Source organism: Temnothorax longispinosus, chromosome 3 (assembly GCF_030848805.1).
Source record: "Temnothorax longispinosus isolate EJ_2023e chromosome 3, Tlon_JGU_v1, whole genome shotgun sequence".
NCBI classification, from domain to species: Eukaryota; Metazoa; Arthropoda; class Insecta; order Hymenoptera; family Formicidae; genus Temnothorax; species Temnothorax longispinosus.
The window spans coordinates 9,835,841-9,852,547 of NC_092360.1; the positions used below are offsets into that span (position 1 = coordinate 9,835,841).

A 16,707-nucleotide genomic window follows, 5' to 3' on the forward strand; every position below is an offset into this window, starting at 1 on the left:
ATCAAAGCAGGCAGTGAATTTTTACTTTTTTATTTCGGGATTACAAAGCTATGGCACAAACTATGCATTACGGTACGTCATGTATAACTTCTGGAGAGATACGCAGTATTTGTGAAATATTCCATTTTTATAATAAAACATGGTAAAACAGCATAGTAGAACAGGTCGACCGGCAGAATAATACGAAAAATAACATCAGAGTTGTAAAGCACAAAGAATATAAAAACTTTAAAGCAAACACGACAGCTTACAATTGTTGTTGAGACCATAACAGTACCAAACAGTAATTCGTAAACATTTATTAAAAAAAACTGAAAACTTTGACCAGAGAAAAGCAATTTTATATACATAAGTTGGTTCTTTACGTTGAAATACTTTTTCAAAGTATGCATGTTATCTTTCAGTATTCAAGTATCTAATTAAAATGCATCAGTTTTTCTGCGAAAATTATGTTTTTTACAATTACAATCAATGGTGAATAGCACACAGATAGCAGTCGCTACTATTTTAAATCATGGTTTTACAAATATGCAAAATTATAATTACACGAATACAAAGAATTTGATTGCAACTTGCAACGTCTACAACGATATGAAAGATGAGTGATGTCTTTTGAATGAGAGCCATCCGGAAAAAGGGAGACACGAAAGAGAAGTCATTTATTTATAAACAAGTATAAATTCGAAAGGTATACAGAAGGAAGATACACGGTAAGTCTGACTCTTATAATTTATAAAACATATATCGACATCACATTGGCGCTCAATAATGCTATCGTCTACAGTTCATTTTTTACGATTTCGCATGTAAATTTCATAAATTTTATCGGAAATTTTCAACGTCTCGTGTACATGAACATTCCTTCTCGTCGCCGGGACGAAGGATTCACCTGTAAATGTCAGAGGTAGCACGACTCTTACGTCAGGGAAGAGAGTTTAATCACGGTGAGAGAGATCCACAAATTAGAAGTATACAGGGTGACAATCGTGAAGTTGCTGAAACTAAATAGTTTATTTTGTAATGAAAAATAAACAGAATTAAGTAAATTAATGAACGGAATAAAATAACTACTCTGCAAAGCAATTCGTTTTTATTAGCATATAATGCTAAAAAGAATATACATTTATAAACTTGTAAAAATAAACGTTAGAAATAAAAACAAAAAAGTTGCTGGTAGCACGGTTAACCCTTTCGCTTCTAACGCCGGCTATAGCCGGCATAGTCGTATTGGTACCAACTCCGCTTGTAGCGTATTAAATACAAAGTTTAAAACAATGATAAAATATAATTTTAAATAATTATTGTTCTTATGTAAATCCCGTTTTATTTTTATGCTTGGAAAATTTATATCTTTAATAACGAGTCTTAGACAATAAAGTCACACACTACAGAGCACCTCGTTGCTCCAAAGCGAACGACGCCGCCGTAGGTTAAAGTACGTTCAAATCTCGATATAGCCGGTCATTTCCAAAAAAGAAGTTTACTTGCAATTCTGGGCACAATTGCTAGTTATTACTGTTAGAAAGTGCATTCAATAGTTTTCGACAGTTCCTTATTGCGCAAGTTTAAATGATCATTATTGCCAGCCGAATTGTTGGTCCTTTTGTATACTTGTATACCTTTATACGTGTATATTCTTTTTGCCAATAAAAATAACGGGTTTCTTTTATATAGTGATTTATTTTGTTCTACCCAATTATTGCAAAATAACAGCTGTTTCGTTTCAGCAACTTCCCGATTGTCACCCAGTATGGTACAATGGTGTAATATGCTATGCTTTATGCTTTATGTGGAGCACCGGAGCGAAGTGTCCTCATGAGTTAATAATGACTAATAGCGCGATGGCAAATGAAGCTTGACAGATGCATGCGCGCATATAAGGCGATTTGACGACTCCATCGTACGTGTCCTGCGTGTCTAATGTAAACATCGGCGAGTTCGAGTAGGATTCTCTCGCATGTGTCATCGCGTGTGCGTAGTGCGTATCATAGTGCGGATCCTATTTCCGAAGTAATTTGCATTTCGTACGTCTACCTTCCGCGTCTATTAGGATTCGCGTTTGATGAAATCCATCCACCGCGAGATACTCAATATAGCGTCTGACAGCGCGCGCGGTGACACATTTAACGTTTAATATCACTTAGAAGATTTCTCAGGCCTGCGGGAGCGAAACGTCCTGATTTCTAACGAAATAAATAGGGACTCTATAAACATCCCGTTCATGACTACGTATACTACATGGGTAAATACACGTGTTTACCCGACGTCGTTATCTGGGTCAGTTCAGGTCGTCGAATTTCGGGACCATTCGGAGGAAAGATTCCTCTAAGCGTTTTCGTTGTGTGAAAGAGAACTCCTCCTCGACTATTTATTACGCGTAGCGGAGAGACCCGTTTCTGTGCACTTGTCTCAAATAAAATAGAAATAGAAATAACTGATGGACTCTAGATCAGGACCAGCCGGCGGGCGAACGAAATCTACGAAACTCCCGCTTGTGTCTCCAAACTCTCTCGCCGCTAAGTTAAATTACCCGAATATTCTGACAAATAGCATATTACCGCGATAGAGATTTCAATGTCACGACCACCAATCTTCTTTTAAGAAGTTATGCCGAGCGTGGAATTGAATCAAACGCTTGCTTATTCTTTAAACTTTCAACAATAAAAAAATTTATTTTTCCGAGGATACATATACATTATTATATTCTTTCTCGTTATATCAACTCAATAAAATTTTATAAAAGTAAATATCTTTTTTATGTAAAAAAAACAATTTTTCATGAACTGTAAAACGTAAACACGACCAGCGCTAGTGGTACATCTAAAGACTATTATTAGAGAGATTCAGGAAGTTAAAATTTAAATTTAATTTTTGTGGCAAAAATTCCGTTATACTCCCGTATTTGTCGCGCATATATTTTTCCCAATTTCCAAAATAATCGTTGTTTTTAAGCGCTGTATGCTGCTGTATTATTACGTGCTTCGTAGAATTCATCACATGTTCATCCCATCTAAAAATAATTAAGCTGTGAATTAGTACGTCTTGCAAAATTTCAAATTAATTTCTTCTTGCAGAACATTCCACAAATTATATATTCTTATATTTTCTTCGTTGCAAGACTAATAATATGTCTGTCGTTAAGAAAAATGTAACATTCGTTTAAAGACGGAAAGCGGGACATTTGTTTTGCGCCCATTTGCTAATCTTTTCCTTACTCTGTCAGCGACTGTTTACTTCTCCAATCTTGGTACCATGCTCGATCCACGTTAACATCACTCGAATATACAAGTTGAAGCGATAACTCTACCGCAGCTATTGATATCATATACGCCGGGATAGCGCATAAGCTTTCATCCAGCATAGATAAATCGATCTAAAAAAAAGATGCTTATTTGTTTTTGTGCACAGTTTACATACTAAAGCTGAATCACTGTATATTTATATTTATAATTACCATGTAAGAGCCGCAACAATAGATGCGCTCCTTTAGCTCCTTATCATCCGGTCTAATAATGTCTCGATTTACATTTATGTGATACCACACTAAGATGTACGGATCAGCGAATTGTGTGTTAAACCCAACAGCGGCAAGAATCTTTCTCTCATACGTTAACAAATTATTTTCCTCATACTTGTGCCAATTATTTGCGAATTTAAGTACTTTTGTTGCCTAAAATTCGATTCCGTTAGGTATTTAATGAATTTGTATTAAAATTATAATTATTTAAACCTAATTATGATAACATTTTCCTCCAATCTTTCCTCCGAACAAAAAGTTTTATTACCGATGGTATCTTTTGCTCAGGTGCTTCTCGCTTGAGAGTTATCCAAAGACACGCCAGACATAATAATTGTATATCACTTATTTCCACCAAAATTCGATCAATAGCTACATTAAACAGCTTGACAGTCTGATAAATGATATGCTGCGAGTAGTTGCAGTGTACCTAAGAATTATCGTAATCGTAGAACAGAGATCGAGATTGATATAATTTCGATGAATATTAAACTCAATAAAAATATTTTGCATGTTTTTGTTATTGATAAATATAAAGATAATTTTTGTATGTTTATGAGCATGAAATAGAAATTTACATCGCTTTCAATAAGTTTTTATATCATTATATTAATAGAAAGTATAGAAAGTCCGTAACTGTGCCATGTTATACTCACGCCAAGTCGGATTAAATATACAACAAAATGACTCCTTAGTTCCGCGTTTACACTTTTACGCGAAAAACATGGGGAAAGCCTCGGAGCATTTTGCTCTTTCTTTTGTTCCGTATCTAAAACGGCTTCCCAATGATCATGTACATACATCGCTTCACAAATATTGTCAAGCTCGTTCTCCTGCTTGACCAACACCTTTTCGACAAATGCGAAAACTTTCTTTTAGAAATATCACAATAAATGAGAGATAAAAGATTATTTACATTGATATTACTTTAATACTGAAATTATAGAAATATGCCTGTGTAATTGTAAAACTGTTTTGAAAATACATCTATAATTCGCATATCAATTTGTAAATTTACCAAAAAATAACATACTGCTCTATTAACAGTAATTAATAAATATATACACTTTTGTGCTGTTTGTATTAAATCATATATTTTTTTACCTCTGCTGGAGTCGAGGTGGAAGGAGAACGTGTAGCGATATTAGAATTAAGCATGATCGTGGTGCTCAAATTATTATCTTGAATAAAGTTTCTAAAAAAAAAAAAAAAAAATACTTGCAATAATTCAAAATTCGGCAAAAAGCGTGTTCTATACTTACTTTATTATAATTTATTATAAAAAACAATTTTTTATGTCACTTTTTATTAATAATTAAATATTAATAATATACTAATAGAAAATTTATTTTATTTTATTTCCGCAAATTTCCTTACGATTTACCTCATATCAAAGTGTGCTTTTAAACTTGGTTTATCTTCTACAATCATTGCAATTTCTTTTATTAAAAACTTTAATACATCCGGCAGGGAGTCGTTTGGTGCCGGTTCTTGAATATTTTCATCCAGATTGGTCGCACGATTTTGCGATTGTAAATCTACAGATCCATGGACAACAGAGCTCTTCCGCAATTTGGTTTTGGCACGCGTTTTATCCACATTTTGTATATTGCCCATAATGTTCTTGGGCACAGTACCATCTGAAAAAATTCACAAATAAAAAAATTTTTTTTTTAATTCATGCTTGCGTATACAACTCTCTTTGGGTCTTCATTATACTATCTTAAAGTACTAACTATGTGGCTTCATTTTATCCTTCCACATTTGAATGCTTGAAAACGTTCGTTTTTTAACATCGTCTGTAAGATGCTTCATTTTTCGATCATCGGATGATTGTGCGACGCAGGGCGGGTATCGCGACAAAAATCGCTGCTTTCTGGTTTCAGAATAAGCTCTAAATAAAATATAATTTATTAATTTATTAATGTCACGGTAAATATAGAAAAAACGTTACGTACGTTATTTGCGTTTTATTTATTTGAATTAAGAGAGAAATTGAAAAGAAAAGAATATAGGAAATTTACAAAAACCATGACATTTTGTTTTATAACAGACATAAAAGTAAACATTAGATGAGGTCAAATGTAATGGCATAGCAAAACTCGAATATCCTCCCTAATATCTGTTACAATTTTGAAAGTAAAATCTGAACAATTTATCCATGCCACATTTTTCTTTTATTCTGTATTTTAAACTAAGTAATATACAGATAAATTATATCATACTTTTTTTTGTATATAGAGAAATTTCTTAAAATGTGGTTTAATCATACGTATAGGAATTACCTCTTATGAAATAATTTGTTATTCATCTCGGTCTCATTCAAAGGAACTATTTGGCGAGAGTTGCTTGAAGAACGTGCTCTGTAGAATAATAAAAATTTGTTCCTTTGCATTAGCTCTTCTAACGTTAGCTATTCTAACGTTCTTTATTTTGTGTTCTCCTTACCTGCATAACACGACGCGTGGACGTGAAGGAGTATCTGCTTTCGTTGTCGATTCGATTGCTTTCTCGAGCGTTCTATCTTGCCTCGCTCTAATCTCTTTTTTTATGCGTACGTCTTTTTTCACGCGCGGGCGTGATCGTACGTTTTCATCATTGTCGTCGGAGCAAATCCGAAATTTTGCCTCGCCGGAGACGGAAGAACAGCCTTGCACTAACATTGTACGAACGGCACGTTTTTCTGCGATTCTCTGCGATCTTCTGAGCGATAGGCCTTTTTTCTTTGCGCCGCCACCGTCATTCCTGCCTTCGGTAGATTTGCCATTTTGTACCGTTGAATGCGGCACATTTTCCTTATTAATGCCATATTTCAAGGCTTTGCGATCCGACAGAGGGGTCCTTCCCGACATGATTTGGCTTCCAGAAATGTATGTAAGCTAATTTGTCATCGATTAAGAATCAATTGAATATAATATTTCTAATATGTACTATAATAACAATTAATATTTTATTATCATGTTTAATATATAATATATTCAATATGTATAAATTGAATAAGTATACATATTGAATATATATTAGAATATATTTCTCTCATATCTTTAATATAATATTACATCTTTAATATAATATTACTTCAATTATTAATTTGATGACAAGAACTGAAAAGTCACAGATCGGTGGAAACACTTTGACACAAACCGCGATTTTAACTTGTTGTCGATGGCAACTCTCGAACGAGACTGCCAGAGAAATCAGCAAATCCTAGAACCTACGAGTGTTTGCCCTGACCGCAAAATACCGTTCGTCCTACTGATGTAAACAAAGCTATGTGAAATCATAAACACGAAACGAAGAATTTGAAATTCAAAAGAATAATTCGGAGGGAACATTATTTACTTTGAGTTACTTTGATTTAAATCGGAAAAATATGAAAGATGTAGAAACATTATAGTTTTAGACGACTGTATGTTTGTTAAATTTTATTAAACAAAATATAACATTCTAACGATGTAACATATTCAGTTGTGAGTTATTCATTCTTAGCTTGACTCGTTTGGAAAAATTGTTGAAGATAACGCGCTCCATAGCGCAGACAAAAAAGCTAATGAGCAACGCGGCGATTATGAGGAGCAACAGAGGTATTATGTCGCCGATCTCGACCGATTTCCACGATGATTTCACCTGTAATCAGAGACAAACGTATCAATCTCTGCCTGTTGATCGATAATTCGCGAAATTTACGAGCGCACGTACACTCCCTTCACTTAGCTGGACCGATCATTGTGTTTCCAGCAAACGCTGCAGGATCCCGCTATCCCTTAGCAGAAGAATACTGCAACAAATAAAATGGAAATTTTTTATCAGAACAACACTCAATCATCTTAATTTGCGTTAATAAAGTTCGCACGTACTTTGCGTTAATGATATCACGGTACGGGCTATTTGGTTGCAGAGCCATCGCTATGGTGGTCTGCGTGATAACATCCAATGGTTCCAATTTGCAATCGACTTACCGTTGCAACAATGCTGCCATATTATCTAGTGTCATAAAAGCGTATTTGTCCTCCTTGCAAACGTGTTTCAGGCCGTCGAAGTAATTACTCGGCAAATCAGTCTCTTTCATTAATAATTCATCGAACAGTACACTTATTATTTTATCTGATGTATTCTGTCGTAATAAAATCATCACAAATATAGAGTATCGTACGTAAAGCTTTCCGTAAATATGATTTTTATGAAAAATGAATAAAAAAGATACCAGCTTGTTTTAAAAAAAGAATCAAAATAAGAACGTATAAATTAAAGTACATAATTTATATCCTTATATTAATAGAAGATATATTTAATTAATTATAAATTAGGCATTTTACTTCAAATATACAATATGCTTCCTCCCTGAGATTTTATAGCAAAGATAATCTGAGGATTATTTTAGGCACCTTGAAGAAACTGTAGTCGGCCGAATCACGGACCACGCCGAAACGAACGATAGGTCCCATCTTTCAGAAGACCGTTCATTGTCGTGAAGGGCATGATAAACGTTTTAACAGCAAGGAAACTAATTAAGGCAGCGGAATACGCGGCTAATATCACGCGACGGCCGAAAGGTGAATTACGAAATGCACCATTCTCACGGGATCCAGCGTTGATTGTGCCGTACCTGATGATACCATTTTTCACAAGAAAGATAGAGAGAGAGCAGTCGTATATTTGACAAAAATTATACTGAACTACAAGAGAAGCGCAATACTCGAGGGGAGGGGGGAAGGGAATTATTCGTAGAAATCGAAGTTACCTTGACTGCAAAACGCTCCTAGGACGAAAAACAAATTTTCTGTAAATCTCGAACGGTCGTCATTTTTAAGATACGGGGACGCGAATGCAAATAGTCTCTGAATGAACACGATCAATCCGCTTGTAAGTACGATGAAAAAACTGATGCTGCCCCAGATGTTCGCGGAGAATGGTGCCCGTGTAAGCATCCCATTTTAGGTCAGACGTAGCAGGCCTTTTAATATACGCACGACATCTTAAAACAAAGGGAACGTAAATAATAAATTTCAGTTACGGTATTCGGTTCGTAAACTCGTAAGTATATTAGTTTTTAATGGACTCGACAAGATCTAACGTCTAGACAGTAAAATTTAATACGTTTCCTTTAAATCCTATTAATTTTGCACAAATTTTAATTCGTGCACTGGTACTTGTTAGATACAGAGTATTTTAAACTTAGGCATTGGACATCTCAAACTTGTCGCTAAAATGTCGTTCTGTTAGACTTAGATGTCTCGTCGTTCAGAATTTGTGAATAAGAAGTATACTACTTGGTCGTGTAAATGGGCGTAGTAAAACTGATGGCATCTAATCTATCCGAGGTCATCATGCGAAGTCGACGTCGTTGTTTATTAACATCCCAATTGCACCCGTACACGAGCCGCTTGATAGATACATACCCCACGATTCAGCCTCCTTGTGTAAGTGAATCTGCAGCACATTTAAAAATAAAATCAGTTATTTTACAGTCAACAATTTTGTCGCAGCCTGTATAGTATGAGAAAGGAGTAATCAGTTAGTTTCCGATAACAATTGTATGTTTTTTCCGAAGAAACTTCACAGCGAAACTTCAGCGAAAGCTGTCAAGTTCGAAATTAAATAATGACCAAGAGGGAAACTGCAAAATGTCAAAGCATTTGCATCTCGCAAACATTATACTCCTTGCTAATATAGTTCCTGTTCATAATCTTTCATTAATGTTATGAACCTTTGTCCTCATAAAAACTTTATAAAGAGGGAAACGTTTTATTCATTATTACATTAAAAAAAAAGATATATTTACCGATAGTTTGGAAAGAATTCATTTATTAGCTACTAAAATCTATATGTATATTTTTGTAAAAAAATAAATAAATAAAATACGAATCGATTTGTAGTTTTGATTTAACATATTTAAATTTTGCGCATACGAAGATAGTCACAAAATAATATTGCAAGCTGAATTACAATTGTAAATGTTTAACAAAACAAAATTTTGTACATCTATAACGATTGAGAATAATCTTGAAATGTATGTTTATACACGAATTAATACCAAGTAAAAAGAAATACTCAGGGTTTTTTTTTAGAGGAGATCCGAGATCACAATTACAGAAATTGATGTAATTTCGTAAGAAATATAATAGGTTACCATACATATAATATTTGAAGTAGGAAAAGTGCCGAATAAAAGAGTCCTCGGCAAATTTCTGTGCGCGCGAAGAGGAACATCGGGAAAACAAAAAGTTCTGAGGGAATCGAACATCTGCGACAAATTACAGAGTGGTATTGTAAGAAGTACGGCGCCGGATCTTTGTTCCCCCGAAGGGAGAACGCTCATTAGGGAGCCTGTGGAAGCAGGTTGGCCGGCACGTGACTCGCATGCCTCGCAGGATTAATGCCAATTTAATACATATTTCCATAGCTGCTACAGGGAACGTGGTCATTTTTCCTGCCCGTTCGATCTATCGCAGATAGCGACCCGTCGCTGTCGTCGGCTGTGGCCTCGATGGACGCCTACAAGCGCGGTAGGCGGTAGGGGTGTGCGTTCTATCTAATAATAAATAAATAATGCGCCACGCGCCATCCGGGGCGCGGCAAATCGGATCAACGAACGGCCGGATGAGTCCCTTTTCGAGACGGAGCCTCGATAATAAAAGGCTACCGATGGGCAAATAGAGGCAAAAGAGGGCAGCGGATCGCGGGGTTTTTTTCCCTCTTCCCTCTTTTTTCATTAGAGGGAAAAATATTCTAAAAAAAAAAAATGTTACCGGCGATCTCTAGGATCTGTAAAAGAGGCCTCTTCACAGAGGCGTTTCACGCCCGGCGAGTTCAATCGCCAGGCTTCATCCTGCGGATCGATCGGTCGTACGCTCGATCGCGTCCACGTCGGCAAGTTCTTCGTGAGCCTCCCTTGTTTACACCCTTCCTCCTTTTTGCTCCCATCGTTGTGTAAAAAAGACTATGACGCGTCCGCGCGCGCACACGGGCGACGCGTTTTGAAGATAAAATTATCTCTTTACCGTATTACGTCGCAGCTCAGGTTCGACCGAGCGAAACAAACATATGCCCTCGATGCAAATATCGATATTATTTTCCAGGTATTTTTACGATCGCGCTAGAGGAGGCCTCGTTTCTCTTTCTAAAAACCGGCATATTTTTTCCTACTTCTTTCTACCTTTTATTTTTCCACTTTCTTTCTATTTTGTATATACCCAATTTAAACGTTACATCAAGACTGACTACATTATCTCGATTTCGATATATATATTTAAAAAATCACTACATAAAACGAAAATACAAAACATATTTTCTTGCTGCATTATTTTCTTTCGCTTTCATACATGTCGGTTTTTTTCGTATAACCGGATCGTTTCAAAATTATTTTTAATCATTGTCTGAAGATAATTAATAAAAAGAGCTTTTTTCATTAAATATTTATATTTGTAAGTCTACTCGCAATTATCTTTATATATGTACAAATTTTAGATACGTATGAAAAGATAATACAAGAGTACTCTAGGAATTAATTAAATTTGCGATTATTCCTTTGTATTTTTGCTGTTTGAGCTGTTTCATTGTTTCCTCTTGTTTTTTACGCTTTGCTCTTCTGTACATAGTAAACTTTCACATCGTATCGTGTGGTTAATCGATCCGTCCATCCATCCATCCATCTGATCGCGCTCTGAAAGCGCATCGCACTCTCGCACATTTCTGCCTTTGTTTAGCGCAACTCTCCCTGGATTTTCCATCTGTTATTCCGTTAAAACTTTCCTCTTTCAACACGACCCTCGTGCTGAGGAAACTTGGGTGCTCGACTGCTTCGTTTTGGTTCGTGCCGCGCGATTTCGCGCACCGTGTGCTCTCATTTCCCTTTCCTCACCTTTCTCCGCCCCTCGACGTGCGCCGCGCCGACTTGAAATTAGCAGTCGTAAGGATTACATCTAACGTACCCTGCATTACGACTTTCGATATATCCAGTAAAGTAACCGCCGCTGATTAAACGACTTTATTGGCAGTGGGGGATACGGCTTCCCCTTGGATTTCCTTATCCGTCCGCCTTCAACACCTCTCATTTACTTACTTTCCGTTTTACGTTCTTTCGTTAGTCGTCTGCTGACGTGGGAAAATTTTTTATTTCCCGTTTTATTCATCCGCGCGTTTTCTCGCAATTGTGTAACTTCCCGGGACGACCGTCGCGAGTACATTCTCAGTTTCGATATTTGGTTTCTCTCCACGTTTTTCCTTTCTCTCATTACACTTTTTCCTTCCGATTCTTCTCTTATTTCGGTCCGATTCGTCTACCGTATCCTCGGAATCTTTTTCTCCCGTTTTTCATCAGCGTCTTAGAATAAGCACTTTCTTCCTCTTCTCGAAACATGTAAGATTTTGCTCGACCCTTTTGCGCCGCAACTTAAATTAATGCTCCATAAGGAATGTTAAATTTATTTCGAGCAGCCCCTCGGCCACAGTTCCAATCAGTCCGTGACAGCGCTTATTAAGCTGCCCTTCATATTTTTAATTCATTTATATTTCACACTAGGACCTTCCGTATCACGCTTTGTTAGATCGATATCAGAGAGAAGACGAAAAAAAAAACAACGTATCTCACATGATATTATTTCAAAAGATTTTTATTTGCTAAAAATGTTTCATTTTTGTATTGTTGAAATTAAATAAAAGATACGAGAGAAGAAATATTTCCCAATGAAAAACAGACTTTTGTGTTTGTATTTCCGAGATAAAAAAAGTGTGATGTGTGCATTTTGGTTAACATCATCGGATCATTTATCTTCTTATCTTTTTCTTAACAAAAAGTAATATAAAAAGTAACTTTTTTAAAACAAAAGGAGAAAGAAGTACGATGAAAACCCAATTTGCTGCGATCATCTAATTATATTGATTTTGTAAACCGGAGACCGATAATTTTACAATTAACTTTTTTTTAGCTTTTATTCACTTTTGTAATTCGGATTACCTTATCGCTTCATGTATTCGCGGTATTTACAAACTGTAAAAACAATAAAGAAATAGCAAGCTGTTTACGTATCCGTCTCCACAGAAGGAAATAGAGAATGCAAAGAGACCAATAATGCTCGATTCGCTTCTCTGTTGTCTCAGCGTATTTGCGGTGTAGCAAACTGCGAGAGCCACCATCTCATTCTGCTTACGTTCAGATGAATACCTGAATACCGCTGACGAGCGTATTCGGTTCTCCCTCCCGTCAATTGTCTCGTGAATATTCGCAATTGCGATTATAAGTGCGGATAAATCGGTTTCCTTTTAATCGATTTATCGGTGCGTTATATCCGCGGGACGAGACGGGAGTTATCGGACACGAGCCGATTTCGAATCAAATGGAGCGCCTCGGGAAATCGAAGGGTTCACGCTGCGAATCGAAAAGGCGCGGTAATAGAAGCGAACAGAGGTATTTACTTTCCTCGTGCTGCGTCTGAACTTGTTCATGTCAATTTGTGGGTAGCGGGTGCACCTTCCGAGAAGCGAGATCCCCGATAAATCGGCGGCCGAAGAATTAAACGAGGAACGACGTTTTCTTTACGAGAAAGAGATAATTGAAATTTTAATAATACAAGTGGAAAATACGAGATAAAGAAAAGAATGTAAGAAAATAGTTCATTTTGACATAAAATTTTGCTATGAAATATTTAATACTACAATTTAAATATTGTAGTTTAAAAGAAATAGCGTTTAATTAAATTTTAATATAGAAGAAAACATGCTTGTATATAGACAAGAAATACATTTTGTTCCATTTACTAAATATGCTAATTAATTAAAGCACAATATATATCATGATTATGTGCAACGTATTATATAACAATTGAGTTAATTGTAAGATTAAGAATGATTGAATCAGGTCAATTAACTTACTTACAGCTAATTGGATCGTGATTTATGTCGATTTACACACACACAGATACTCCGTACGCGAATCTGTTAACTGCTAACTGAATTAATTATTAACTCGGTGATCGAAGTAGCTTATTGAGATAGCATTAACATAAACAATTAACCCGCCGTATCTGTGTAGATACAGCGTAGTGAGATTCGTGATTAATCGGTTAGGAGGAGTTGCAGTTCTCTCATCGGATTGCATTAATAAAGACAGTGCACTTAGGAACCGCTACAAGAGCCCGCTTAACCTACATATTAGCAGCAGTAATATGATAATTGTTATCGCGCTTCGTCAGAAGAAAGTACTTGAAAACAAAGTGATTTAAGTGATTGGGAAAAGAAGGACAACCGCAGCTAAAGAAAATATTAAGTCGCAAAATTTTCAAGATCTAATTTCATTTGTAATTTTAAAGATGCTGTGCAAAAGAATGTTTTCGCGATAATACATGAAAGTGATTGGTACATATATGTACCATTAATATATATAATTTTAAATGGAAGGTACGTGAGATTCATTTAAGCGGAATTATGATTTTATGCCAGCTGTCAGAAATGCGTCGGGGGACGTTTCGGAATCGTTTACTTCGACCCAATTGCCATATCGATTTGACACGGAACGACCTCGTGATCGCGATTACGATAACAACGGCCGCTACCTGAGAGCACTATGAGACTTCAAACGGAAAACGCCTAGATCACATTTCCTCCCGCGATCCTTTCTTCGCGCGAAAGAGAACGCAATTTTTCCTACGTATATTTCCATCCATCCCATGCGATGCGCAGTACGGTCCAATAATAATATCCATAAAAATGATCAGTATTCCGAACGAAACGCCGCGCCGTCGACTAATCAGGGCGAGCTGGCAATGTGGCGTACAACCTATTAAAAGTAACGTTTTCCGACTTGTTCATGGGAAACGCAAACGGCGCGAGCAGATAGCCGTAAAATGTCAATAAATTAATAAGCCAATCCGCCGTCTCTTTCCCCTTTTAGAGAATGAGATGGTCCGGAGGAGAGAGAGGCAGAGCAGGGCGAAGAGAAAAAGGGAAAAGAGAGAAGCGAGGGCTTTTACGGGGAAAATAGTAACCGCGCGCGCGAAGACGACGCTCGAAGGCTCGCTCGGCTGAACTTGCGAGCCTATTCTCGTAGCCGTCGTTTGCTAATTCATGCGAGGATACTTCGTCGCAACTCTTATTCGTTCCACTCAGTAAATTGCTAAGCAAATTACTCACGCCTCTGATGAAAGCGAGGCGTTGCTCGGCTGCGCGTTTGATTAGCGCTTGGTCGACCTTATCTAAGTTATCCCTTAGGTGCTGTCAGGCGTCCAGGTGTCTTTATACCTCTCACACCCCATTTCTCGATCAGCCACGAATACACGCGGTCCCTCCCTTCGCCTTTCTCGTGCTATTCTCTCGCGCCACCTCCTCTCCCTCTCTCTCTCGCCCACGGCGCCTCTTTTTTTCTCCCTTAACGAGGCTTTATAACCACGCGCTCGCGAACCCTTTGCGATTCTGAGCGTCTCTCGGTTCTGCGATATTTACGGGGAATTTAACTTTCGCGTGTTTACGTAGAACATCCAGCCGCTTTGACCAACGAGCACCCTTATTGGATTGGATATACCGGTAGAATCGCTGGTCGTCCACGTAAAACGGAAACGCGGCGCGTCGTAGTTCTCCGTGGTTGAAAAATGAGGCGGGCAAAAGCGCGAAATAAATCGAAACGCTAAAATGCAAATTAAGCACACACAATGCAACGGCCACTTCGCTTCCGCCTCGTCGCGGCGTCGTTCCGCGCGCGAGTGCGCGCCTCCGGGATTCCAGTTTCTTTATGTACTTCTTGATGCTCCACTTTAACTCCTCCATTATGCTCGAAGTAGAATCGACCTCATTTTATCCTATCGTCCCATTCAACTGATGCGGTCGAGCGCTTCGAGCTCCTCCAGCGTAAATAGCACAAATTCACCCCTCCCGGGGAGGCGGGGATTTATTCGGTTCCGCCGAGGGGTGCCTCTTCTTGACAATCAAGATATCGATGGAAAATCGGACGATTAATTAAGTAGCGTCCATAACGCTGCGCGTCTTCGTTATCCTAACGGATATCATTCGAGGCACACATTCCAAACGATCGCTCGTCCTGACTGCACAAGTAACGGTTCACGGTTCGATCCTGAGCACCACTCGAGCCTTGGTACTCTCACCCTCTGATGGCCTTCGCTTTCAACCTGAATTAATTAAAATGGAAGATTTCCGTTCCGTTTATCCATTGCGGACCATCACGGAAACGTCACGGTTTCACGTTCATATGCAGGAGCGGCGGAACACCGGCGATTCGGGAAAGGGATTGGTAACCCCGCGGGATCGCAGATATCGAACTTTTTAATCTCGCGGGAGAATCCCACCGGAGAACCGCTGCCGCGGCAGCAGTTTCGAGAGCGGCTATCGTTCTCGTCACGTATGGACGTGACGTTCCACCGGGTCGCGCCGCGAGTCTCTCCGTTTTTCTCGCACGTCGGACACGGTGGATTTTCGTGTAAAAGTCCGATTCCGATATGATTTTCGAATCGTCCTCTGCGAATCAGAAACTGAACGGAATATATTATACGGTTTTTTTTTTTTTTTTATTTGTTCAAGCTGATACCTTTGGCTTGATGTCCAACTTTTGATTCTACTCTGCAACTTTCAACTTCGCACTTTAACGATAACGTACTAGGTTGGTGCACAAGCTGCATCATATCTGTCAAATAAACTTGCAAGCAAAATTGAAGCAAAATTGCTGCCATGGGCCCCGTTATATTCTCTTTTTTATCCATAGATAAATTTTTCAATTTTTTTGGTTAAAAAACTAAACTTTCTAACTTTATCTAACAACAAGCCAAACTTTGATGAGAAAATTATAAACTTTTATATTAACTTAATATTAATTATCTCGATTAATTATTTTAAAACTGAAAGTGAACATGTAGAATTATTGATATTTCAATTTTAAATAAAAGAGCTAATAAATATTTTCCACTCATACACAATTAATATTCTCCTCAGCAGAAAAAGAAATAACTAGAATCACATATTAATAAACAAACTTTGGCTTTGGTAATTTGGTCATATTTCCAAGTTATTTAATTATTTTGAAAATATTATTCTAACTATTATTGAACAATAGAACCAATTAATGCTATTCATCTTACAGAAAGTAAACTTGCGTAGATAATTCATTCATACATTATAATTATCTGTTCTCTTTAATAGAATTCCAAAAGAAAATTACGTGATGGTAAATATAAACTTTTTAACTCGAA

General features: G+C 37.3%; 1 protein-coding gene across 6 annotated transcripts; it reads right to left on the minus strand.

The window, feature by feature from the left end:
• Positions 1 to 14: 14 nt before the first annotated feature.
• On the minus strand, positions 15 to 16,353 carry LOC139809374 (uncharacterized). 6 transcript variants are annotated; one of them, XM_071772223.1, is made up of 16 exons: positions 14,645 to 16,353; positions 8,917 to 8,947; positions 8,259 to 8,492; positions 7,375 to 7,631; positions 7,217 to 7,295; positions 6,596 to 7,144; positions 5,966 to 6,396; positions 5,803 to 5,880; positions 5,254 to 5,411; positions 4,902 to 5,157; positions 4,622 to 4,712; positions 4,174 to 4,365; positions 3,786 to 3,947; positions 3,455 to 3,670; positions 3,216 to 3,373; positions 15 to 3,010 (listed from the first exon to the last, which is right to left on the minus strand). In XM_071772223.1, the coding sequence occupies exons 7-16, from the start codon at positions 6,367 to 6,369 to the stop codon at positions 2,821 to 2,823; spliced, it is 1,905 nt and encodes a 634-aa protein (XP_071628324.1). In that variant the 5' UTR covers positions 6,370 to 6,396; positions 6,596 to 7,144; positions 7,217 to 7,295; positions 7,375 to 7,631; positions 8,259 to 8,492; positions 8,917 to 8,947; positions 14,645 to 16,353; the 3' UTR covers positions 15 to 2,820. The 6 variants fall into 6 exon arrangements, with proteins under 6 accessions (XP_071628324.1, XP_071628323.1, XP_071628325.1 ...); XM_071772222.1 differs by lacking the exon at positions 14,645 to 16,353 and having other exon boundaries at positions 8,788 to 9,337; XM_071772224.1 differs by lacking the exon at positions 14,645 to 16,353 and having other exon boundaries at positions 6,662 to 7,144; positions 8,259 to 9,340.
• Positions 16,354 to 16,707: the final 354 nt, after the last annotated feature.

Coding starts and splice junctions, on each gene's coding strand:
- LOC139809374 (XM_071772223.1), bottom strand. CDS start 6,369: ATGTCGGGAAGGACCCCTCTGTCGGATCGCAAAGCCTTGAAATATGGC. Junction 5,158..5,253: donor GGATAAAATGAAGCCACATA/GTTAGTACTTTA, acceptor GAATTTTTTCAG/ATGGTACTGTGCCCAAGAAC. Junction 4,713..4,901: donor AAAGCACACTTTGATATGAG/GTAAATCGTAAG, acceptor TTTTTTTTTTAG/AAACTTTATTCAAGATAATA.